Here is a 26,544-nt window from a genome sequence, read left to right on the forward strand (position 1 = left end):
AGGTGGGATGAATCAAATAGACTTGCTCTGTTTCATATAGGGAGGTGAGCAGCAGTGTAGGAATAGCATTGCAGGATGTGCCACGAGGCACACTGACAGTGCCAGCATGGAGATCCAGTCAGCATTTCCATTTAAGAATCACTGGTCACACAGTGATCCATGACGTTTGTGGAAGCAACTGTCCTTTCTACACCTCTATCTCCTTAATGAACAGTGACTGATCACCTTAATCAACAGTGATTCCCCCTGGAGCATGTGATACAAGACCCCCTGTGGGATAGCTTATAGCAAACTGTGGCTCCAGTAGTGCTCAGAACAGCTCCATATGGCAATATTCTATCTCAAGGTGTCCACCTCTGCTCCCAACACTGGAAGGTTCCAGTCAATCAGATTAGCAGAATATCAAGGATACTGTAATAGGGACAATGATTGTGCGTATTCTTTTGACTTTGGAGAACACCACACATGGATCAACCCCAGCAGAGGACTCAGTTGTAGAAAGATCAAACAGTGTTTAAATAAATGTATTTTAAACAATAAACCCCCCAAGGCCTCAATAGTGCCATTCACAAGGGAAGTTTCAGTTCAGCTTGCAGGAAGGTACTCACAGCTCTCCCAGAGAAAGCCTATCAATGTGAAAAACATTTGCACCCAGACACTGGGCTGGGACCAGATCCATATCACCCATTTCACTGGAATTGCCTCCTGCTGTCATACCAGGAATCAGAGAGAGCCTGGCGATGGGTGAGCCCTAAATGCAAGTCCCAGGAACTCGTGTGCAATTCTTGCCAGCATTTGGTTTGCCTGCAACCACCAAAACTCAGCTGCCCTGGACCTCCTCCTTCAGGGATGGGATTTCCCTGTGATCCAGATCCCTGCCCTGCAATCCCACCCGATGGGTGAGGGATAAACCCTCTGGGGTGGCTTTTAGAGCCAATGCTCCACCCGAGCACAAGTGCAGCCTCTTCCAAGGACACACTGGTGTGACCTACCTTTGAGGCATCAGCTGGCTCTGGCTTGGCTTTCTCTGCTGGGATTTCTTCACGTCTCACATCAGGTTTTGCTGCTTCTTTCTCTACTTTATAGGCAGCAGCCACGTCCTTCACATCGGGCTTCGCTGGGACTGGCTCTGCAGCGTGGGTCTGAGCGATGGCTGGGGCAGAGGTGGGACGGGGACTCCTCTCAGGGGTTATCACAGCTGCTGCTGAGCATATGGAGAGACAGACAGGGATGAAGTTCACAACAGGAAACGTTGGCAAAGTGCAGGCAAAGTCTTTCCAAATTACAGTGCTGATGTTCAAAAAGAAAGGGAGGAGGAGGAGGAAAAAGGAAAAAGAAATCAAGATGTTGAGCAAAGCAGCTTGTGCATTTAGTATGGGAAAAGTTGAGATTATCTTCCTTATGGTTGAAATCAAATCGAATCCCACAACAGATGGTTTCCAAAAAGCAAGCTTGCACTCTGCAGAGAAGCCACACCAGAAAGGTGAATCTATCTGTGACACTGTGCCATTGGTTTCTGGGTCCTTCACACACCACTGACACAGAATCCACTCCCAGTGCAGCCATTAAAATGGAACCACTTTGAGCTGTGGTGAGTTCTTGAAGCATTGGCATCTCCTCAGCCAGGAATGGATGGTTTCTGGAAGGGCAACACAGGCTTTCCCCCACCTTCCCCATCTTTTCAATCAAGGATTGCTCTATAAAACTTCACAGCAACTTCCAGGTGGGTTTCAAAGCAGGCTGGGGCTGCGTGTCCGAGATGGGTATCTCCTGCTGCAGCCCAGAGCAACACTGCGAGAAGATACCCATCATCTCCAGATCAGTGACAGTGCAGAAATGAATAGCATGCCGCCAAAACTTATCTTCCTGGGGGATGAGAGTCTTCAATACAAGCACTTGGTACACACAGAATCAACTGCCTTCTCCTTTCCTCCCATTCCTGATTTTCCAGTCAGTTCCCAACCCCTGAAAAGTCCGACACCTTCAAAATATTCAAGCCTGTGTGACAAAGCAAGCCCCAACTACTTCACTGGGCGTACCTATAGATGCAATGAGCCTACTGAGTTCTCCTGATGTTGGTTTTCAGGGCCATTCCACTAAAAATACACCTTAGTTACCTGAATTCATTCATAGAATCACAGAGTGGTTTGGGTTGGGAAAACAAAACCCAAACCACTGCTGCCATCTCCATTATCTCCCCTGCTCTTCAGCACAGCAGTTCATTTCTGTGAGCCAGACATGGTGTTACCCTTTCAGAAGGACATTGGGTGCTGTGTCCTGGTGTATTTATGCCACGCAAGCGGTGACAGCTGCTGGGGAGGTTGTATGGAGGGTTGGTGAGGTGGCAGGGACAGCCGGGACAATGAGGATGCTGGGTGTGCAAAGCCATCACGGTGGTACCTGATTCCTTTGGGACCAGCTCTAGTTCTCTCATCACCAGCATTTTTTCTTCTTCCTCCTCTTCAATTGGGCTTATCTCAACAATGCCAAGAGCACGTTTGGCTAAAAGAGTTATGGATGTGTTAAAAAGCCACCTCAAAGATGAAGCAGCAAAGGCAATGCCACCAATAAATCCACACAGCCACCTCTCCTGCTTCTCTCAGTGCTCAGAAGCATCAAGACACACAGGAAAGACACCCACAAGTACCAGGCTTTTCTTTTGCTATCCAGTGATGAGTTGGGTGCTGTTCAGAACTGTGTTACTGTAGTTACATTCCCATGATTAACCACCTTTGGCTATTTTGACACATGACAATTTAAACACACCGCTCCAAACTACGAGATATAAGATATCAACCATCGATGTCCTGGCCAAGGAAATGGTCCCTACTGGGAACAGAAGTGTTAAGAGGAGGAAAAAGTGCTGGAGGTGAATGCGAGGCAGGGGCAGCTGCAGCAGGATGTGCTTAGGTCCGACACAGGCTGATGTCCACTCTGCTGCAGCCCATTCCACGAATACCCTAGAGGGGAAGCACAGGGGCTGGTTTTGTGTATTTCATGATCAAACGAAGAGGTGAAGTTCCCAGTCAATCCCTCCATGGCTTCAGTCTCCTCCTCCTGCAATGAACTCTGCAATCAACTCTGTGTTCAATTATGATGAGGGTGCATCTGTCTGCAGCAATAAAGCTGCTCAGAAATCCTGCCCTGAGCAGGGAAGAAGCAGGTTCCCTAGAAAATGAATAGAGCAAAGTGTAGGTGACCTCCAGCATCCTGGAGCACACAACCTGATGTTCAGGCACTGCATGTTCCTATAGCTCAGAGGAATGCACCTTTCCAGAAGGGACAGTGACAGAGGAATGTTAAGAAGCCACTGCACACTCAACTCAGCACACAGGCACACAGCCAAGGCACGGCACAGCACCTCAGGCACACGCCGATAAAGCAGCACTCATGTATTACAGCACGCTTGCAAAGCTGGCTGTGATTTTAATGGCAATGAACACCACCACAAACAAGGTAACCTCCACCCTACAGCACTGCACCACATCAACCCAGCAGGTCACAGCATGGGCAGCACCCTGATGCCGAATGCCACTGTGGCTGTACCTGACCACGTCCGCAACGGCTCTGGTGACTTTGGCTCGGACACAGGAACCTTAACCACCACTACCTTGTCGTCCTTCTCCTCCTCCTCTGCAATGGGCTTCATTTGGAAAGTTTCAAGTGCATATTTGGCTAGAAAGAGGTTTGCATGTGTTAACGGAGCAGCTGGAGAGCCGCACAGACACACGACAGGCACCACAGCAGAGGAAAGAGCAAGAGGAGATCCCACTCCAAGGCAGAAAACAGCAAGGACGTTTCTAAACCAGGCAGCTTGGTAATTATTTTCCATCACACCATTGCTATCAGTCCTTGTAGTGCTGCCAGACACAGGCCCAGGATGTGGGATGACTGGGGAAATGAACAACACTTTGTTCTAAGCTTTGCAGGCTTCTTGCCCAGGCAGGGATATGTGGGGACACCTGATGGCTCTGGAGTGTTGGGCTCTGCCTGCAGAGTGCTGCAGTGGGGAGATGCAGGTGCTGGCTGCTAATATAGAATCATACAATCACAGCATGGTTTGTGTTGGAAGGGACCTTAAGGCTCATCCAGCTCCAACCCTGCCACGGGCAGGGACACCTTCCACTAGAGCAGCTTGCTCCAAGCCCCTGTGTCCAACCTGGCCTTGAACACTGCCAGGGATGGGGCAGCCACAGCTTCTCTGGGCACCCTGGGCCAGCGCCTCAGCACCCTCACAGGAAAGAGCTTCTGCCTAAGAGCTCATCTCAGTCTCCCCTCTGGCAGGTTAAAGCCATTCCCCTTGGCCTTTCCCTACATCCCTTGTCCCAAGCCCCTCTCCAGCTTTCCTGCAGCCCCTTCAGGCACTGGAGCTGCTCTCAGGTCTCCCCTTCAGGAGCCTTCTCTTCTCCAGGCTGACCCAGCCCAGCTCTCTCAGCCTGGCTCCAGAGCAGAGCTGCTCCAGCCCTCGCAGAATCTCCAAAGCCTTTCTCTGGACTCTCTAACACACAGGCTCCTCTAGATAAAAACCTATATAAAACCTAGCAGCTTTAACTAAATGCACTTCAAATCTAAACATTAGGAGCACAGAGCCACCTTCCCCTGTGCAGAATTATCTCCAGCCCTCATGCACCACAGGCTTTTGCTATGTAAGTGATGAAGGCTGCAAGTATTTGACAACACCGCTTCTGTGATACACTTATTAGTAGTCAAATATTCTGTTGTACCTACATGCCTCTTCAGGGCATTAATATTTATTAGTATTACTTATCTTAAGAGAAATACAAGCTCCAGGCAGCAAAATGGGTGGCATTTCTCAAAGCCCAAAGAAAACCCATTGGAAAATGGCAAGCTGGTCACAGGATGAAGGATTTCAGAAGCTTTACAAGAAGTTTCAAGATGAAACTTTCATGTTTTCTAATCCACATTTACAAAACCACTCAAACTTAATAAGGAGACGGTCCTCAAGGGCCAGCATGGCCTCAACTTTTCCCCATCTCCCCCTGGAATTACAGTCTAATGAGGTGCAAGGCAGAGATTTAATGAGTCTCCAGAGCCGGGGTCTGCTGGGCTCTGTCCTCTGACTGCAAAACTCTTCTTGCAAAGGAATGGGAAAAGAAAGCCACCAGATTTGGTGATACTTTGAGTTGTCAGGAACAAGCATGTAAAGGATAGGAAAGGTGCTGCAGAGAGTTGTAGCCACCACCACCACAGCTATACCTGGCTTCTCTCGGATCTGATCCACGGGTTTTGGTTCAGGAACCTCAACCACCACCACCTCCTCCTGCTTCTCTTCCTCTATGGCTCTGAACTCAACTTTTTGAGTCGCACGTTTAGCTGAAGAAATGGGGCACATGTTAAGGACTGCCCACACAGCAGATACAAACAGGCTGCAGACTTCAATGGGGACACAAGCAGGACATTCACAGGCTGCTCTTTTCCAAGCTCTGGCATTCAGGTGCGGAATTGCAGCATGGATTCCTCTATACATCTAGGGTTATACATGTCTACAGGGCATGGCCAAGGGGCAACAACACTGCTGGTCCTTTTACCCCTGTGCATCATGCCTGGGTAACCTCACACACCCGGACTGCAGTGAGCTGCCATCCTGCTTTGCTGAGGTACAGAGCTCAAGCCAAGCAGCCTTTCTCCTCCCAGCTCCAAGGCATGAAGCCCAGGCTTGGGTGTCACTGAGCCCTGTAAACCCATGTCAGGAGCAGGGGCAGCCTGGCCACAGGATGCTGCTGGCCACAGGATGCTGGGGCAGCCCTGCTCCCTCCCAGGCTGCAGCATGACCGCAGGGCTCAAAGCAACTCTGCTCCTGCTCTGTCAGGTGCTCTTGGGGCAAAGGGATGCTCCCCTTTTCCTGGATCCTGATTTTATGAGCACCTTACAATCCAGATCACCTCCACTGGCTGCTGCTATCTGGCTCTTTTAAAAAGATCAGGGATGAGCCCACTTGACTGAGAGGCCACAAGCTTCGGCATGAGCATCATTTAACCGTGGAAAAGTTTCAGACAGTTCTGGCAAGAAAAACTATGTACTTTCAGCAGCTCAACAAACCCTAGAACAGCTCAATTCCTGATTCGCTAACAGGAAAATGCATTGAGATGGAATGAGGAAATATCTTTACAAGCAGAACTTTGCCATGAGCCTTCAGCACCCTCCTTCATCCTTTTTGTCAGCCAGTTCTCACTGGTACTACTAGCAGTTTGCATTTTACATCCAGGTCTCATAGTAAAGCGAGAAGTTATGGGTTGGGGTTTCTTTAAAGCAGGGAATTGAGGTGGTATTGAAGGAGTATTCCAGCATCCTACTGAATGCAGGCATGGAGGGGGAAGAGCACCACACTCACCTCCATCCAGGCTCCTGGATGCTCGCTTACTTGCCGTGCGCTCGAAATGAGGAGCAGGGCGGTCGATGAGGGCACTCGCCTGCCTCGTCTGCGCCTGAGTCCGGCCACTGTAGCGGAACTTGGAGCCCAGCGCCAGGAACCTGCTCTTTGGGATGGCCTCGGTGGAAGTGAGCCTGGAAACCAAGCACACGGGTTAGAAACCCCACATCTACATGAGACAGAAGACCTCTGCCTTATCACAGAGTCGTAGAATGGGTTGGGTTGGAAGGGACCTTAAAGCTCACCCAGGTCCAACCCCTTGCCACAGGCAGGGACACCTTCCACTGAGAGCAGCTTGCTCCAAGCGCCTGTGTCCAACCTGGTCTTGAGCACTGCCAGGGATGGGGCATTTACCACTTCTCTGGGCACCCTGTGCCAGCGCCTCAGCACCCTCATGGGGAAGAACTTGTGCCTACGAGCTCATCTCACTCTCCCCTCTTGCAGGTTAAAGCCATTCCCCTTGGCCTGTCCTCCCTTCCCCAAGGCCCCTCTCCAGCTTTCTTGTAACCCCTTTAAGCACTGGAAGCTGCTCTAAGGTCTCCATGGAGCCTTCTCTTCTCCAAGCAGCCCAGAACACAGTTATTCTTATACATCTTATGAAGCTGCCTAGAAATCCATTGCAATGTACATATTTAATGTCTCTCAAGCATTTCACTCTAGATTTTGTGAAGCCCTAAGGACCTCAGAAGGAGTGCTCATTTTCAGCAGCTAATCTAAAGCATCGGTTGGTCAAGGTGAGCCCACCACTCAAAACCCACCTGAAAAACGTGTGATGTTCAACACAGACTTTCCACAGCTTCTTCGCTGCCCGGTAACTTGGGAGCTTGAACCCAATTGTACTTTCATACTGTTCTTGCTGTAGAAAACACAAATATTAGCAAGAAATGTGGCAGGAGTCCAGTCCCCAGCCCTTCTTCCCCTTGTGTTGCAGCACAAAGTGCTGGTGTAGCCCAAGAGCAGCTGAACTCACTCTACAGTGTGAGGGAAGAGCTCAAGTGTGACCAAAGACCACAAGCTTGGCCACAAGCCTGAGCATCTCTCCTGATGCACAGGGATTTGCAGAGCCATGTGCTGTGGGTTTTGCAGCCATTCAGACTCATTTAACCCCCATCACACTGCCCAGCTGCAGGATGGGGTTGAACACTGAATTCCCTGCAAGGCCAGGCCATGGCAGTTGAGCAGAAGGAGGAAGAAGAGGAGGAAAGAGGCAAAAATCCCATTGCAGCCTCTTTCTCCACTGTCTTTCCAGCAACCAGGCTGCTCCAAGGATCTCCCCCTTCATAAGAGGCAGCATCAGGGCAGCCTCCCCCTGCCTGCTGCAGGCTCAGTGCAAAGTATGGCTCTGTATTTGTAATTATTCTTTTGGTTGTAAATGAAAAGAGACCAAGAGCCTTCGTCTAGCCCTGTTTCCAAGAATGGAGTTAGTCCTCTCCAATTCCAACTGTGAGCTTCCCACTCGGGATGCTGGGAATACCACGCGGTGCCAGGAGGTGGTGCTGGACGACACCTTGTTCAAACCGTCTCCCGCTGGTTTACAGCTCCAGCGAGGTCAGCGCGTCCCACCCGAGCTTAACACTAAACCAGGCTCAGAAACCCGACAGAGCCTGAAAACGCTCACTCAGAGAAGGGCTCCCTCCCTCCCCGCAGCACACACACACGGTGGGGGTAACCAGAAGGCAGATAAAGAAGAACCGAGCACCAGGAAGTCAGAACTTGCCTCCCCTGGGCGAATCTTGATGAAGAAGCTGCTGCGCTTGTAGGAAATCTTCAGGACTTTGGGCCACGGGAAGCGGTTGATTCTCAGTTTGTCCTTGTAAACCAGAAGGCCGCTGGAACACACTCCCAGAGTGATGTCCACTCCTTCCAAGTCCTGGGAAAGCAGACGAGGCTTAAGCAGTGTCAGGGTTACAAGTTTCAGGTCAGTATCTGCCTTCAAAGGAGCCCTTTGGTCTTCTGATGCCATCTCCCCACCGCCCTGACTTCAGGTTCCAGCTCCCTTGCTTTTCCTTCACATTTCTCCTTCCAACCTCCTCCCTTCTGCTCTCTCCTGATGCTGTTTGCTCAAAGGGTTCATCTCGAGTGTGTCCTGCATTTCCCTGAGCACAGTGGCTCCTGTTGCAGAGTCAGAGCTGTACCTTCTAAGAGCAAGGACCTGCCTACATCAGGAGCTTTGTAAAGCTTCCTGTAATATATAAGTAATAAGCAATCAGGAAGCATCACTTCAAGAGTGCTTGAGGCACTTGTGTTGCGTGGCAGTTTCCCTACTTCCTCTGTCTTTCAAAAGGAGCCTCCTGGCATTGGCAAACTTGCTCCTGCAAGGGAAGGATGAGTCTAGTTACAAACTCCACAGGCAGGTGAACACACGTCGATTCTCACCTTGGCTTGGTGAAGGTCGACTCCATACATAGACAGCTTTTTTGCATTCTCCAGGAACTCCAGGTCTGCTTGGGCTGGAGTCATAGATCTGGGGAAAGAAAGAAAGAAAGAAAGGGATTGGTACTCCACTACCTGTTGCTTTTAGCAGGGGGCAGATCAGACTTCATGAAACCATTCACTCATTAGATTTTCTTCTGATGTCAATACAGATTTGTGCCCAGAGGTAGATATATAAATATAGATATTTATGTCTAGATTTAGGCCAGGTTGGACACAGGGGCTTGGAGCAAGCTTCTCTAGTGGAAGGTGTCCCTGCTCATGGCAGGGGGTTGGAGCTGGATGAGCTTTAAGGTCCCTTCAACCCAAACCAGGCTGGGATTCTGTGATGAACTATTAAATTACTGTGAATGAACAAATTTCTGCTTTGAGCCATCCTCCTGAACGAGATGCACTTTATCCCTGTGGCTGCACAGACACTGGAGAAGAAAGGAAGGAAGCGCAGCAAGAGGCACAAAACTTGATTGAGTGGAATAAGCAATCACAGGCAAAGGGTGATGGGTCTGATGGGTACCATCCTCCCACCCCTCCTGCCTCCAGACCTCCCAAACCCAGCTATTGTTCTCCAGACCCCAGGCTAGGACAGCTGAGACCCCTTCAGCAGTGATTCCTATGGGGCAGAGCAGATGAATGAGCAGTTTCTGGGAGCAGATGGTCCCCTGTCTGCAGGAGGAGCAACACAACTTCACTTAACAGCAGCATCCTGCTAAGGGAGGATTAGCAATGTTCTTGAAGTGCGCTTGTTAATAAGTTTCTAGGGTGCAAGGTACATCTAGCAGCTCTGCTGGGAGAGAATTCAGCTGTATCCACTTCATTCTGTTCCCTGCTTTGACGTCTCCTTTACTGAGCACTCACATACATCCTTTGTGAGATGTAAAGAGAGGTTTTAGTGGTGGGAGACAGGGCAGGCAAAGACAAATGTGAGGACAATCCTCTAGGAAAGACCTGGAGCAGTCGCCTGACATGTGCGTTGTGCTTTGCAGGTTAAGTAGCAAGAGATGGAGCATGGCTCAGCAGAGTTTCCCCACTGAAAACCCTCTGACAGTTTAATGTCCACAGAATACAGACCAGAAATTACACAGGGTACATGTTGCTTCCTCCTGCACACTCTAGCAGATTAAATATAACTCCATCCTATACCTTCAAGTATCCTTCTAATGAAGCCATGAATAATTCAGCAATAAGATCTGCCACTTCTAGCACAGCTAATGGCCTTTGACTCCAAGTCATGAAGCTTGTCAGCAGCCCAGGACTTATTTTCCCTCATTTCCTCTCCTCTCAGTGCAAATGGAGGGGAATCAATTGAAAGTATTGATTTGTGGGGTTGAGCAAGGTGTTAATTGTAGCTCTGGTAACAGCTGGAGGTACACGTCCACCCTTCCCTACTGCACTTGGGTTATTAGTTCCCATCTGCCTGCAAGCAGGTCTCATCTTTGCTCTGTTCTTGCTACTAGCGCATCAACCAGCAGCTTTTCACAGGTCAAGAGGCTTAAGGTTGAAGGCTTTGGTATTACCAAGTGGTTATATGGGCTTTTTCCCCCCCCTAAAATCCGAATGTATTGTTTGGGAGGGTGCAGAAGCTGCTGCCCAGCCACTCTGCACAGCAGCCCTCTGCACTTCTGCAACCTGAGCACTTGAGAGCATCTATGAAAATCAGCTCAAAATAAGATGTGGAAGAGGTTTGGTTATTGTCATCTTTTGATCTTGTACCAGGGGGCTCCCAGGAGTCCTTGAGCCCTACCTGAACAAGACACAACTGCTTGGGTCATGGTCATGCAGGCAAACACCCTGAGGACAAGCTTAACCACAGGTTTCTACCTCCTGCATCACCTGGAATACTTCCACATTACAGAAGTTTTACTCATTAAATGTGGCACCAGAAAACCCCAAACACGCTGTAGGCTACAGAGTGTGCACACAAAGAGATGAGATCTGCTCCAGCCAGACTGCAACCCAAAAATTACATAAATCCCAAGGCAAATACTAAAAGACAAAGGGAAGGTAAAACCAGCCAAACTTTGTCTTTTCACATGAAATAAACCCCAGCTGCACTGCTGAAGAGCACCTTACCTATATGTTTTGTGAAGCTCCACAACCTTCTCCTCCAGCTCTTTTGTCTGGTCTGGGGCCAGTTTGAATTCAGTGATGTAATCCGGGCCGTGGAGGTCGGGATCGTAGTCTCCCAGCTCAGACTGGACCGTGTATGAACCCAGCAGAGCCAGAGTGGCAAAGGAACAGGGCAGCCGCCCCATGAGGATGTCCTGTCTGAGCTGAAGACACAAGTAATACCTGGGGGAAAAGCAAAATACTGGTTACAGAGAACATAAACTTAAGGATCAAACAGAGCCCAACCTGGCCTTGGACACTGCCAGGGATGGGGCAGCCACAGCTTCTCTGGGCACCCTGTGCCAGCGCCTCAGCACCTTCACAGGGAAGAGCTTCTGCCTAAGAGCTCATCTCAGTCTCCCCTCTGGCAGGTTAAAGCCATTCCCCTTGGCCTGTCCCTACAGGCCCTTGTCCAAAGCGCCTCTCCATGTTTCCTGCAGCTTCTTTATGCACTGGAGCTGCTCTAAGGTCTCCCCTTCAGGAGCCTTCTCTTCTCCAGGCTGACCCAGCCCAGCTCTCTCAGCCTGGCTCCAGAGCAGAGCTGCTCCAGCCCTCACAGCAGCTCCATGGCCTCCTCTGGCCTCACTCCAGCAGCTTCACATCCCTCTTGTGCTGTTGCCCCAGCGCTGGATCAGGGCTGCAGAGGAGGATGCAGCCCAACATACTCCCAACAGATCTCCTTGCTGAGGGACGGAAAAGCACCCAAATGTTAACACTTTGTACCTGATATTCAGTGCTTTGCTGAGGGAACTCACCTGGTTATGTCCTCTGTCAGCTGCGCAGGGTCCGGGGGGTAGAACTTGACATTGAAGGTGAAATCCCAGGGGCCTCCTGCAATTACAAAGAAGAGCTTGAGAAGAATAAACACCCCACAATAGCTTCGTGACAATCAGTCCTTACAGCAAAAGCTGGGAATATCCAGCTGCAAGATAGAGCCAGCAGATCATCTCTTAGTTGCTGCTTAGTAGACAGTGTAAGATACGATTTCATTTACAGGAGCTAAGATAGAGGCAGAAGAAAACAAAGCAGGGCAGGAAAACAGACATAGATAAACCACAGCTTGTGGAGAAAACTTCAATTCAGTGCTAAGAAGCTCAGTTACTCGTGTAGTTTTGCACTGCTTGAAAAGAGGGATTCATGAAGCAAGGTCAGTGCTGTAACTCCATGAGTTAGCATTGATTTATCACTCAACCCAAGTTTCAAATGTCACCAGCCTGAAGCACTGGGGTGGGCTCAGACCACAGGTTAAACTCAGCACAATACAAGCATCAATCCCTGGATGAAACCAGCACTGAGACAGGAAGAGCTTTACAAGTCTAGACCTAAATGCTTTAATACAGCAAGTCTTGTATAAGCATTAAGTGGAGCAAGAATCCCCATAATCCCACCTAGAACTGGCATTATGGACAGTCCAGGTGACTGGAGATCCTCTCATTTTCTTGAGAATAATCCCATTTACCCATGGAAAACAGTCCTGACCCATTAAGCACTCAGAGTAATTCCCATAGTTACAACTTCCCCTGATAACACTTGCCCAACATAATGTTTCTTTCAGCAAGAGGAGACACCCCTGTGATTGACTTGCTCAGAGACTGATCCCAGTCTCAACCAGGGATGAGGTGGGATGCAGCATTCATGGATTTACATCTTATGCAATGCCACAACTGGGATTAAACACAAGGCTTGCTGTTTTCATCACACACAGCTCAAACCAAGTTATACCAAGAACATATTTTAGGTGCCAGAGGGTACCCAAACCAGCAGACGCTGCTGTACACGTATTCATACATTCAACATATACTGAAGTAAAATCAAGTTATTTGCCATTTAACCCATCTCAGGGGACCAGATTCCACAGGGAACTGGCTGCTCCTTACACTTACTAACTGAATCCTACCTGCACAGCATGGCCAGGGCAGCTCCTGCCCTTTACACACACCCTGCTGTCAACTCAAAGAGAAGTTGATGAAAGCAGAAGCTTCTACTCCACAGCCCTGCAGCACTTCCCCCCTCATCTGTGCTTAAGGACACACTTTGTCCTGCACCCCTCCAAAAGCACACACCTAACAGTACTGTACTGTCGTACACCAGGATTTTACTTTCATAAAGCAAGAATTCACATTCATAAAACAGTATTTTACTTCCATAAACCTGTATTTTACTTTCAAAGGAGTCAGGTTTGTTCCTGAGAGCACACAAAAGCCTCTACAATTTATTTATCTTTGACACTGCCCTCATTTTGAACTAATTCAGTGCAAGCAGACCTTAAAATCCAGCTTTGGAGAGCATCTGCTATTTGCCCTGATACCACTTGAGCTATTTATCATTCCAGTGCCCCTGTCTGGACCTCAAACCAGCTTCAGAGTCCCTCAAACCTTGCTACAGCACACAGCTTCCATCAGGCTCTCCTGTGAGATTTGCACTGTTCCCACTGGTACCTATTTTCCCATCCTCAAACAAGGAGCAGATCTCCTGTTTCAGCATCACATGGTAGCAAGGACAGCGTGGGTTTGCCCAGGGGGAACACCCCCCAAGCTGTGTTTTCCCAAGGAAATGACATCCTTCCCTAAATCTAGAGCATCACAAAGTACTTGGGAAGAAGGGAAATGATGCACACACTACTTGAACTTGTGCTGACCCCTGCCAGACACCCTCACTTGAATTACCCCCCTCCTTAAGCCCCCTGAATGGCCCCTAAAGCCACACTTATTTAGGGAAGGAGGGAGGAACCACACACATACACACCACAAATTCCATCTACTTACCATGAACCTGTTTCTTTATTTCTTTGGCAGGATCCAGCCACGTCTGTAAGAGGATAAAAACATCCCAGGTTAACAAATGTTCCAGAAACACCCGAGAAACCTGAAACCCCCTAAAAATACAGCAATGGGACATGAATGCAGTTATGGTAACTGGAGAGATGGGGCGTTTCTCACAGCTTCACCTCCAGTCTGTGGTCTTGGTGGGTGCATTTCCCACCCTTCATCTACCAGGTACTCATATGGGAGGAAACAGAAACAGGAGAAAGCAAACAGAGCAGCATATCATAGAATCATAGGGTTTGGGCTGGAAAGGACCTGCCAACCCCCTGCCATGGGCAGACACACTTCACACTAGACCATGTCACCCAAGGCTCTGTCTGACCTGGCCTTGAGCAGCGTCCTATCCTTACAGTCCCTGATGAAGAGTCCCTCTCCAGCATCCTTGCAGCCCCCTTCAGACACTGGAAGCTGCTCTGAGGTCTCCACACAGCTTCTCTTCTCCAGGCTGAACAGCCCCAGTGTTCTCAGCCTGGCTCCATAGAGGAGCACACAGCCGCAGGTCGCAGCCACATCCAGCTATGAGTGGCACTTGCACGTACTTGTCCTGGGCTTTTTCCTCCAGAACCTTTCAAAACAGGCCAAGAGGATGCATGCATTCATTTTAGGCGACCTCTCTCCACACTTACCCCTTCAGAACAAAGACTGCCAAGACTTTCTATCATTACCCATGGTTTTTAACTGAAATACAAGTGGAAACATCCAACTGCTGGGCAAGGCTGGAATCTCTTCCAGGGGTGTGACACAAACTCCATCCCTTTTAAATATGACTCGTGTTTCTTGTAATGATCTCAGCTACAAACTTTAGATATACATCCTTTCTCCCCCATCTCTGTCACTGGGGGCTTTGTGGGATGCTGGTGCCTACCCCGTAGGAGGTCAGGGCCTGCCCTGCAGAAGGGGACAGAACGGTTCTAACAGTGCTGTTGCAGAGCCTGCATTAAGCCACCCTCTTCATTTTCAAGCCACCCTCTTCATTTGCAAGCCACCCTCTTCATTTGCAAGCCACCCTCTTCATTTTCACAAGCCCTGAGCAGGATTTGGACATCCAGGTCTCCCGAGGTGAAGGAATTAACTCACTGAATCCCCCAAGCTAATCTGTTTTGACCAGAAGGATGTGTAACTTCACAGCAGCAATATTTAATCTTATCTTTTTACATGCTTGTCCCTCTAACCTATAAAACCGGGGCTATAAAACCCATTTAGAAGGCAGACACGCCACTTGCTGTGGCTCTGTGGCCACTGTTTCAGGCAGAGCACCTCTAGGCCCAGGCTGGGGCCAGGACTGCTCATCACTGCCCACAGTGCAGTCTGCAGTTGTGCATCCCCAGCACTCATCCTGCCCCAGCCAGCAGACAATGGTGGGCACAGCAATTAGCAGCACTTTCAGCCACACTGAGAAATGAATGGCTGGAAACAATCCTCCCTTTCAGAGCAGGAAGAGCATCAAGCTCTTTTGGTGCTGACCAGCTGCTCTATCTGCTGTCTCACCCTCCTGCTCCCACTGCCACTCTCTGCTAGTCCCATATGGCAAAATTCCCATCCTCAGGAAGGTTTATTCCATAAAAATCAAAGGGAAATGCCACATTCAACCCTTCACTGTCCAGGAAGACACACAAGCATCTCTGGTCTGCTCCACACAGCACTGAGGACAGAAGTTCATCTATTGGGTTTATATTAAGATCATTTTATAATCTTTTATAAGATTACAGTCTAGTGGAAGGTCTCCCTGCCCATGGCAGGGGGTTGGAACTGGAGGAGCTTTAAGGTCCTTTTCAACCCAAACCACTCTGTGATTCTGTGATCATTTCTACCTGTAAATCAGCAACTCACTGTCAGGTCCTATTTGAAGTTAAAGCAGGAGAGAGATGGAGCTTCAGGTTTCAAAATGGTGTTTTCCCCCATCAGAGCACACCAGATTTCCACCAAGCAGCTTACTCTGCACTGGAGCTAAACCCACTCCCAGCAGCTTTACCCTCCTCAGCCCCTGAGTGATCCAGTGCACAGCACAAGTGTGAGAAGCTGAGCTGATCCAAACCTTTTTCTCTCAACTGGATCTAGAAGTGCCCCTCTGCCTCCCCCTGCAAGCACACCCAGCTCCCAGAGGTCAAAAAAACAGGTCATACACATGGAAGGAAATTTGGCATACAAGGAAACACCAGAGACAGAAAAACCAAACCCAAGAGAGAGCTCTGCCTGCCTCAGATAGTGATGGGGTGCTATTCCGCCTCTTCATTAACAATTCACTCTTGCATTTATGAAGTATTTAATGCTAAATGTCTCAGCCATAGTAACCTGGCCCAGAAGTGATTCTGTAGGTGAAGCATGGGTATAGTCAGAGCATGGATCAACCTATCTGGTCTAAAGGACATAAAAGGGTCCCTTGATTTCAGTTCAGGACACTTTAGGCTTCAGGAAACAGAGCTTGAGTAATTGCTTGAGTTAAAGCATAACCAAAGGTTTAACAGATAAGACACTGCTTGAGTCTAACCAAACAAAGACCTTACACTGAAACCATATGAGTAAGAGTTTTGGTATGGAGTCACACGTTCCTTTGCAGGGCAAAGCCTTGACTCAAATCTGCTCTGGGTGGCTCTGACCATACCTCCCCCATGCTGACAGCAGCGCCAGGGCAGCCTCGCTTCCTGGGCTACAGCTTCACAAAGCAATGGCATCATTTTGCAGGCAGCTCATAGATAATGAATTTTCTCCAGGTGACAATGCAGGCCCAGGTCACTTTTGAACTCAAATCCACACTCCTCTGTCATTTACTCACAATTTCTACCTCTGGGATAACCCCTTTTTGGGAGGACACCAAAAGGAGCTTTAAAGAGCGCTTATGCATCACCTCCTCCCCAAGGGAGAGGATCCTGTAAGGAGCTGAATCCACCCGGGCACAGAACACCACGCAGCAGCAGCTGCTTACCCTGGAGGTTGGTGTGTCCCATATGGCCAAACCAAAGTAGTCTTCTTCCAGGAGATTGAGATGGTCACAGACTTTCTTAAGGAGATCCTGCCCCTTGGCGTGTTTCTGCAAACAGAGAAGAAGACATTCTGTAGGATGGGCTGCTTTCTGCTGCCCTGGCTCATGGGTGAGGGGAGAGAGGGAATGTCATCAAACCACACTATGCACTGTCAAGAAAGGAGTCCTGAGGAGATCAAAATCAGATCTCCTGGTGGCTTCTGAGCAAGGACCCCTTATAGGAAAGAGCATCAGGCATAAAAACTGAAACCAAAGAAGCAATGAGAACTGCAGTGGGTCTCTGCTACCAGCAGCTCCATGTCTGAAGCCCCCCCAAGCTGAGCTTCTCAACACAACCCACAAACACCAAGGTTTTGTATGATTTTTCCCTCCCCAAGTACATCCCCCAGGCTCAGGCTACCACACAATGAGATGTAGATCAAAAGATGATCAAGGTGGGGTATGAAACTGCTGCTCCCTCCCACTGTAGAGTCTCCCATTTTGGAGGCAACCTGACATAGGAGGTTCAGAGAAGAAAACAGCAGCTCAGAACCAAAAACCATCATTTCCATGGCCTTTCCATCAACCCCATCTGCTGCTGCTGACAACCAGCTTCTCCACTTCTGCCTTATGTACAAAAAGCTGCTTAGCTCACAAGTTCTTGCCTCCAGAAATACACTCTGAGCATTCTGAGCATCTCTTTTCTTCTTTCCAAATCCTGCAGAAGGGAACTGGCCCTCGGAACAGCCACGCTTTTAGTCCAAAAGCACGAAGGGAAACACCCCTAAGGCACAAAGCCATAGTAACCAGGAGCAGCTCATTCTATTGAAGGTTTTGCTGGGAAGAAAGTGCAGTTTCAGTGACGCAAACCGAGATTTACTGATGCTCCACTTGTGCCCACAGCTCTCCTGTTAGGCCTATTTGCACAGCAACTGATCTTTGCCTACACTGCTCCAGTTCCTTCCCGATTAAGTCTTCGTAAACTCTCAACATGATGGAGTAGGATTCTACCTGTGTTAAAGCTGAGGGTACTTGTCAAGACAACAGGGTCTCACTGTGAACAGCCCCTCTTAATCCCCACCATGACTCTCTGGACCTACAGAAAGAGACTTGTGGCATCCTGCTCAAATCAGGACCAACTGCCCCACCATCACTCTCCCCCCATCCCTGCAGCCTGCCAGGATGTGAAGACACCAAACACACACAAAGCCCCAGTGAGGGTGCTGCTGAGGGTGCCACCAGCATTCCGGGGAACACTTCCCTTCCGAGGGCTGCACACACAATTCCTGGCAATGGGAAAGTGATCAGGGCAGCAATGATCTGAGTGGATCCCAGGCAGCAACAGCAGTAGTGCCGCTACACAAAGGGCCAGCACTGACCTACTTGTCCAGGATCACCCAAGGTAACATCCCTGTGCCCACATCCCTCTCCTGGCCCACTGAGCAGCAGGACTGGGGAAAAACAAGCTGATGGAGTATGCTTGAATGGGAAGAAGAACTGGATTATTAATATTCCAGACAAGCACTTTCATACTGAAGGGGATTTCTGCTGGCTTTTTATTGCCCTGGCAGCAAGACAGCCCTGTGAGAGAATGCACAAAATAAAGCAGAAGAAAAGCTCTCAGATGAAGGGGTTTGCACTAAGTCACCATAATTACTTTAAATTGTTTACTGCAAACACATTCAAGTGAAGGCTAAACACTGCACGCTGTTCTGCATATCCAGGCTCCTAGAGTTACATCAGCCAGCAGCCTGATAAGCAAAGGTACCTTGGGTGAACAGAAAAGCACAAATCAAGCTGCCAACCCATTTCATTCAAAGGAAAGGGGCAAAAGGTATTTAGACAAGCCAAACCTAACACAAAAACCTCAACTCTAGTCTGGGATACAAATGAAAGGTGAACAGCAAGTAAGGTGATGTCCCCCCCTTTACACAGCAGGGCACCCTGGAAATGGGGGAATAATGAAAACAAGATTCCTGGGCACTAGAGAGTTTTACACCACTAATAAGTTGTTCCAGCTCACAGCAAGACTGTTCTGCAGTAAAGCCTGTCATGTAATTCACTGGCAGCAAATTAGGCTCTTATTAAATCGTGTTTGTGGTGATTTTTCCAGGGTAGGAGAAGGGAGAGGGAAAAGAGGAGAAGCAGAAACAAGCCTCTAAAGTACTTACATCCACGGCACACTCGAAGAGGGTGTCATCTAGCAAGACGACTTTGCAGTACATGTTTCTGTGTCTTTTTACTGCTTTCTGGGCAGCTTTCAAATCCTTGTCTGCTTTGAGCTCTGGAGTCTCTCGCTTGGGCTCTGGCTTGGTGCTCTCTTCCTTCCCTTCCCCTCCTTCCTTGCCCCCAGGGTCTCTGGGGTCCAGGTCCTGGTCGTCCCTCCTCTCCTCCTGTGCAGGCTGAAACCCCACAATTGAGAAGCGTCAATCCAAAAGAACATCACATGAAATAAGCATTGCAGAGGTGCACGACAGGGCTGGGATCTCACCCCACAATGAGTTATCTGACTTCAATGTGTGAGCTGGGACCTGGAGCAGCAGCCTGGCTGGGCAAGTGAATGCTATTCATTTTTAAAGCTTTTCAAGTTGTTCCCAAGTCTTCACTTAATAAAGGATGTAACAAAATTGAAAAAGGGCCTGATTAGAGGAACCAAGGCAGATTACATCATGCAAATCTGAACAGCAGCACCTTCTGGCCAGTTCTTCCCTGTGAGGGTGCTGAGGCGCTGGCACAGGGTGCCCAGAGAAGCTGTGGCTGCCCCATCCCTGGCAGTGTTCAAGGCCAGGTTGGACACAGGGGCTTGGAGCAAGCTGCTCTCAGTGGAAGGGGTCCCTGCCCGTGGCAGGGGCTGGAACTGGATGAGCCTTAAGGTCCCTTCCAACACAAACCATGCTGTGATTGTATGATGTGAGCTGACTGTGCTATCAAAAAAGGAAGGCAGCCTTCGTACCGCCCTCCCTTTGCTTAACAAAGCACATTGCGAGTCAGTTTAATTCACTAAAATAGCAGCAAGAGCTGCAGTCTGGGGGCAGGAGAAGGAAGGAAGCTGCTTGGGGTTTTTTCACTGCCATTTCACCAGGTTAAACGAGTTCACAGCAGCTCTGACAAGTGCTGGAAGTGACTCGCTGCAGCAGGAGCACGCAGCCGTGGCACAGCAAGAGCAGAACTCTGCCTTTACAGCCCATCACATCTCATGAAATCAAACCCAGGCACAACTGTACTGAGGTATTTAAAACCTAAATAATGGCCACAAGCTGCTGACTTCTGTTCCAGCAGGGCTGGGACAATCGGGAGCAGGGAATCAGTCAAAGCCACTGTAATGCCCCTCGGTCAGCATTTATCAAACAGGCAGCACCTCTCCAATGCTGTCACAGCACAAATATCTGCCGAGTGTCACGGTTCAAAAGCCACTGACGTTGAACTGAAGTAAGAGCTAAAAGGAAAAGCACCAATGCTTCATCTGAAGCAAACAGCCCGTGGTGAAAGAAGGCCGTGGTGCCCACTCCCATGCCCTCCGAAGCGGAAAATCCAAGTTTAAGAGAGAAAGAAATGAGGCATTTCCTCTTCAAACACAATTCTGGGCTGATATTGCCTGAAAATCTCCAGCTCCTCCCCACTGTGCTAATGCCACCCAAGCCAAGAGGTACAAAACATGAGCAGAGATCAGCCCATGGCTTTCCCTGCCTCGGAGATTTGGGCAAAGAAAAAGGTGTTACCTGCTACCTCCCCTCCAGCTTTGTCATTTTGAGGAGGTGGATTTACAGCTACAGCTGGCAGTGCTCTAACTTGTCCCCTATTGCTCCAGAGTTTGCAGATATGGTTGGATGTGGCTCTGGGCAATCTGGTCTAGTGGAAGATGTCCCTGCTCATTGCAGGGGGGGTTGGATGAGATGAGCGTGGAAGGTCCCTTCCAACCCAAACTGTTCTGTGATGCTGTGTAAGACCTCTCTGGAGTGTGTGCAACACATAAGGGTAAATAATGCAGATTTCACCACCAACGGGCCATGACTCCGGCAACCAACAGAGGTTGGTTGGGTTGTAAGAAACCCCCGTGTGAGGAGAAGGGACACCCACCTTTCTCCAACTCCAGAGAACCACATTAAGTAACAGCAGAGCTGAAAGTACCCATGGAGTAAGAGAGGATAGGCAATACCTCCAGATCAATAACTACCTGCACTTTGTGTCTCCCTCTGGGTGGCTCTGCCTCAGTTTTTACCATGCTTTAAAAACCTTACATAGAAATGAGCCTGGCTGTAAGAGCAGCCATCAGATAGCTCCGAGCAGCTGGGCTCAGCCCATGTGCTCTGCAGAAACCCCTGTCTACGTGATGCATAAGCAGAAAATATTTGCATTTGGCAGGCTCAGCATCAGCCTGGATTGCGCAGATGACCAAGGCATCATCCCCACCATGCTTGCAGTCCTTGAAGATGGAAAAACCCTCTCCTAAATCCACGTCCTCTTGCAATCTCCTCTGATGCCACAGATCTGCCTTTCCCCTGCACCACCAAGGACATCCCAGTGAGCAAGCTCTGTCATGAATGATGAACTTGAACCCTAGCTCTGATGTGATCTCCCATTCCTCAGCAGAGTGCAGTCAGCATGGGACATTTTAAGTTCTGCTGTGAAGTGTGAGCACAATTTCAGGAGCAGGTACTTTGCAGAACAGTCTGACACAGGAATGCAAGAGTGGGAAGCACATGATACAATGCAGAGAGCTCGCAAGAGCCTTTCTAGCATCATATGAGCTTTTCTGACCAAGGTTTCCATCCTAGGATACCAAGTTTTTATAGTTTTGGCTAAAAAGACACATTTTCCAGCACGGGAGGGAGCACAGCACACAGAGCAGGGTGTTTTACCTGTGTTTCTGCACTGCTTAAGGAATGGAGATCTAGCGATGGATCGGTTTTGAGCTCAGGCTCAGGAGCTGCAATCGGGGCTTTCACCAGGATGTCTTCATCAGGGCTGGCTCCTAATGCGGGGTCTCTCTGGTCACCTCCTGCCTCTTTAGGAGCATCACTGTCTTTGTCCTCTTCGGACACCTGAGACTTGGGCCTCCTGAGAAAGGATGAGAAGAGGCGGGAGAGGCCGCGGCCCTCGGAGGTGCGGCGCTCCTTCTTGCTCTGCTCCTCGGGTGCGGGAGTGTCGCCGTTGGAGGCCTTCTGCTTCAGCCCCAGCACAGGCTGTCCCTCTGACGTCTGCCGAGCCCCTTCCTCTAGGGCAGCCTCTTGCTTCTGTGTTTCAGCAGCTCCTTCCTCCTCCTTGCCTTGCTGCTGCTCCGAGTTGTCAGCCTCCGCCGCTGGGCTCTTCTCTGTTGTCATGATGATGCTGTAAGAGAGGTGCAAATGTCTCAGTCAAGAGCTTTCCCCTATTAGGTCTGCATGAAGCTATTCAAACCAAGCCACGAGCACAGACACACCATGTTCACCAGTCACACCCCCCTGTCCTGCCACCCGCAGCCTACAAAGTCATTAAGAGCAAAACCACTCTTTTTTGATACAGTTTGCTTTGATAGAAACATCTCTATCGATGTCTGACCATGCATGTTCCACCACGTGGACAACTGATTCCATGTCCTGGCACCAGCAATGCTGCCTAATGGGAGCAAATGATTCCAAATGGGAACAAGATGAGGGATGGGGAGATGGCTGAAGGCCTGGCTCCAAAGGGCTGCCCTGAGGTCCTCTTTTCTTCCACGCCACCGTTCCCCTCTGGCAGCACAGGCAGTGTGAGCAGAGCAGATGAGGAATGCACACAACCAGGCAACCTTCCTCCTACCACACTGTGCCAAAACCCCTGATGGCTTGCGGTGTCAGCGTCCTTCACCACTGCAGCTGGAAGGAGGAATCTGCAGGGCTGGAGCTGGGTGAGCTTAAAGGTCCCTTCCAACCCAAACCAGGCTGGGATTCTATGATGGGATTCTATGATCTCTGCCATGTGCACTGGGATAACATAACATGAAAAGGCTCCAAACCATCTCCGCAACAGGGAGCAGGTTTCCTCAGAGCTCTCAAGCTGATGCAATGTTTATTTCAACTTTAGCCTGGGCTGCTGACACAAAAAGATGGAAATCACATGGGAAGGATATTTCAGGTATAAAGAGGACCTGCAATAATCATGCTTTAGAGTGGACAGGACTAACCTTCACATATTGCATCACACGGCTCTACAGCAATCAAGTGCCACTGCTTACACAGAGCAAACAGCACCTAATCCAACACATGCCTCCGAATCCCCCAGCCCGAGCCCCAGCAGGCAATTGCTCAAAGCACACTGAAAAGCAAGAAGCATTTCAAGGTGTCACCCTCCTCTGTATCACTGCATTCAACTCGGATCTAACTCCTCCCCAGCGCCAAACCACCAGAGTGCCTGAAAGAGAAAAGCCCTTTGAGCTTTCCAAGGCACTCCTCCCTTGGGTTTAGGGCAAAAGCTTAACATTACTCCTAACGCTGTGGTTAAAACAAAGCAGCACTGGAGACCTTCATTCCAGTTCTTTCTCCAGCAACACAAATTTCCTGATTTATGAGGTTTAGATCTTGCTTTTCCTCTTTTTTGCAAGGGGAGCTTCTGGAAAAGCAGGAATGGAAACCCATGGGCTCTGTGCTCCCAGCGGAGTGGTCCGGAGCTGGGTCACATTTGGGACAGGCTGTCTGACCTCTTTGGAACCTCTTCACTTGGACTGAGCCCCACCAGCCAGCTCTGGGGATGAGCGCAGGGCCCATTTCAGCCTGCTCTCCTGTCCTGCAGGAGGCAGGACTACAGCATCACACCCTACTGAGAGCCCTCCAAAACCTCCTCGAGCTGCTACCAGGCAGTGCAAGGAATGACAAACCCCCATTGCCCTGAGCCCGTGGCGCAGGACAGAGTCCCCATGGCCAACTCCCAGGACAAAGCTGCTGAGAGCAGGATGGATGCGTTGCAAAACTGTCCCACCACGAACACCCAACAGCAGCAAGCTCCCTTCTGCACCAGCTGCCACAGCAGCCTGCTTTGCACTGCTTTGTAGCTGCTTTGTAGCTGCTCCCCACTGTGCTTGTTTTGAATCAATACATTTGTAGGAACCGTTATCAGAACACACATTGCTTTGCTGAAGGCAGGAGGGAGGCTGGTGAGATGATGACTGCTGAAGAGCAGCTCTTCTCAGCCGCAGTAAACAGGAGGGAGAGTCCACAGCCACAAACAAACGCTTCCTCTGGACGTCATTTTCTCTCTTTAAATCCCACCAGTTCCAGAACAAGGGATGTTTACTTGTTTAGGCTTCAAAGCTGCGGTCACAGACCTTTCTCAATGCAGGCCTATGGCTCTCACCAGCACTGAGCAAACATCTCCATGTTGTTCCTGCATCCCACAGGAACAATGGCACAGCTTGGCCAGACCCCTTGGCAGGAGTGGAGCTGCAGAGATGGGCACACAGGAGCCCTTCCCTTCCCATTAAACATCTCATAGCAGCAGTTACCTGCCAGCACCAGTAACTCCCTGGGTCAGCAAACCTCTTGCTGCAAGACCCAAGCGTGCTTCTCCGATGCAGCTGGGTCCCTCCCTTTGAAATGGTTTTCCCCAAGCTCTCAACCAAACCCAGAGCTCTGCAGGCAACGCACATAACCGAGAGGATGGATCATCTAAAACCAAAGAGCATCTCTGCTGCACGGAGATGTCTGTTAAGCGTGAGCAGCAAGGTTGAGGGAGGGGATTCTGCCCCTCTGCTCTGCTCTTGTGAGACCCCACTTGGAGACGGCACTGCCACAGCCACACCACAAGCAGGTTTCTACTTTAACTCCATTTTATTCCATCCCCATCCCACAGGGCAGCTCTGCAGAGCCTGCAGGGCCCTCGGGAGCTCCCTGGATGCTGGAGGAGGATGCTCTGCTCTTGAGGGAGGACCCAAACAGTGCTGCTCACTTCTGCTCTGAGTTGGCACGTAGGAAATGCCGGGTTTAGGGGTTCTGCCTGGTGGAGGATGAGAGTTTGATGCCAGCCAGCCTGTAAGAGGCAGCTCTTCACAAGTCGAGTGTAGAGAAAGCGTTTGACGCCACGGCGATAACCAAACCACAGCAAAACTCAGCTATGATCCCACAAGGAGAGCACAGGGAAAGAATCCCATCGGAAAAGAGCTCAAGCACGTATTTATATTTAATCATTGTCAAGTTTAAGAACATCCTATTCCGGATAAGAAGAACTTAGCAACAGGAAGCAAGCTGAAGGTAATTAAACACACCCAGAGCAGCCTGCGGGGGAAGAGAAACGGGCTTCATCCCCCTTCCCCTGAACCAGAGCACCCCAGGAGGAGGACCTGGATGTCCTGGTGTCCCACAGCACCACCGGGAAGGTCAGTGCTTTGGCAGTGAGGAGGGAGCCCCATGTCTCTTCTTCAAAGGCAACTCTGAACACCCAACATCAAAGCAAACTGCTGCAGGGGTATCTTATGAACCTGCCATCCAAATAACCTGAGACACCCCCCTCAACCACAGCAATTCACCCCTGCTTCAGCCCAGGAGCAGGGCTGTGCAGACCATGCAATAGTCTATTCTATTCTATTCTATTCTATTCTATTCTATTCTATTCTATTCTATTTTTCTGATATCACACCCTACTTTCCTGCATCAAAATCCTTTCAATAGAGACTTGAGGCTTAAAAGGAGTGCAAGGGCTCAATGCTTCTCCTGTTCCTAACACCCATGGTTCAATCACAGCATCCCAGACTGCTTTGGGTTGGAAGGCACCTTAAAGCTCATCCAGTTCCAACCCCCTGCCACAGGCAGGGACACCTTCCACTAGAGCAGCTTGCTCCAAGCCCCATCTATCCTGGCCTGGAGAAATCAAACCATTCCCCTTTTCCAGCCTGCACAACAGTTCATCTGCAACCCAGGTTTTAGAGCTCAACAGATCCCTGGAGCTGTCAAGAAAGCCATCAAGCCTGGAGGGTGCCAAATTACTCAGTGTGCACATGCTCCTGGAAGGCTGTCATTAAGTGATGGTGTGTTAGTTCTCTGGAAATAAGGATGCCGCTCATTTGGGTTGTTTCATGACAAGTTACAGAGGCTCAAAGAAACACTAATATTTAGATTCATGTCTATCACTGTCTCCTACCTGTCAGCCTGCTCCAGTCTCTCTTATTAAGGCACACAAATAACTGCAGTCATAGAAAATCTTACTTATCCCTGTTTCCAAGCCTGGAAAAACAACACACGGCTCATGCCATAGCTTAATTATCAGTGCTTTAGGCTTTCAGAGAGAGAAGAAAAAGGACTTTCCTGTGGGCAGGATCATTTCTCGGAAGCACAAACCGCTGCACAGCAATGCCCAGCGCCAGATAAAGGTGATCACGCTGCTGGAACAAACTGTCTTGACCTTCCTACCCAAAACCACGGCTCCACTGAACACTGCTGCTCCAGCCAGGGCTGGGGACAACGAGAGAGAGAAATCCTGCCCCAAAGAGGCAAAACTCAAACAGTTTCAGCAAGCGTGGGGGTATTTTTAACAGAAACGCGTTCCTTCCCATTTCATAACGGTGTGAAAGTGCAGAATTCCCCAGGGAAGCTCTGGAACAGGGAGCACAGGCTGGCAGTTCAGTTGGCTCAAGACATGGTGTGTGTGCAACAGACCTACGTCTGTGTATGGGAGAGGAGGAAACTGCAGCTGCCACGAGCAGGACTCACGCGGCGTACGTTCGCGTTACACATCCTACACATGCTTGTAACTACAGTTAGAAACACACAGCAGAGAGCTGCTTGGTTGGGGTGGTTTTACACCAAGTAAGAGCTCCAAATGCAAGAAGCCTCTCTATAAGGAATTTAAACAGCTTTCAAAGGCTGTAAAGCACCAGACCCTTT

General features: G+C 49.6%; 1 protein-coding gene across 46 annotated transcripts in view; it reads right to left on the bottom strand.

Moving 5' to 3' along the window:
* The window catches only part of EPB41 (erythrocyte membrane protein band 4.1), an 87,884-nt gene that overhangs the window by 23,189 nt on the left and 38,151 nt on the right, over positions 1–26,544 (bottom strand). For 18 of the 46 annotated variants that reach the window (XM_062611460.1, XM_062611462.1, XM_062611468.1 and 15 more), the window contains exons 2-15: positions 21,574–22,025; positions 18,886–19,116; positions 16,679–16,783; positions 13,696–13,738; positions 11,686–11,761; positions 10,895–11,113; positions 8,768–8,855; positions 8,109–8,261; positions 7,150–7,247; positions 6,353–6,525; positions 5,218–5,334; positions 3,547–3,675; positions 2,401–2,502; positions 993–1,204 (exon numbers count right to left, since the gene is read on the bottom strand). In XM_062611460.1, coding sequence (XP_062467444.1) covers positions 993–1,204; positions 2,401–2,502; positions 3,547–3,675; positions 5,218–5,334; positions 6,353–6,525; positions 7,150–7,247; positions 8,109–8,261; positions 8,768–8,855; positions 10,895–11,113; positions 11,686–11,761; positions 13,696–13,738; positions 16,679–16,783; positions 18,886–19,116; positions 21,574–22,025 — 2,198 coding nt within the window. Of the gene's footprint in view, positions 1–992; positions 1,205–2,400; positions 2,503–3,546; positions 3,676–5,217; positions 5,335–6,352; positions 6,526–7,149; positions 7,248–8,104; positions 8,262–8,767; positions 8,856–10,894; positions 11,114–11,685; positions 11,762–13,695; positions 13,739–16,678; positions 16,784–18,885; positions 19,117–21,573; positions 22,043–26,544 lie in introns of those variants that run through there. The other 28 variants (XM_062611488.1, XM_062611481.1, XM_062611480.1 and 25 more) reach the window with 13 other exon arrangements.

This window comes from Pezoporus occidentalis, unplaced genomic scaffold (assembly GCF_034315485.1).
Source record: "Pezoporus occidentalis ecotype Australia unplaced genomic scaffold, CSIRO_AGI_Poc_V1 ctg153, whole genome shotgun sequence".
In the NCBI taxonomy this organism is placed as follows: domain Eukaryota; kingdom Metazoa; phylum Chordata; class Aves; order Psittaciformes; family Psittacidae; genus Pezoporus; species Pezoporus occidentalis.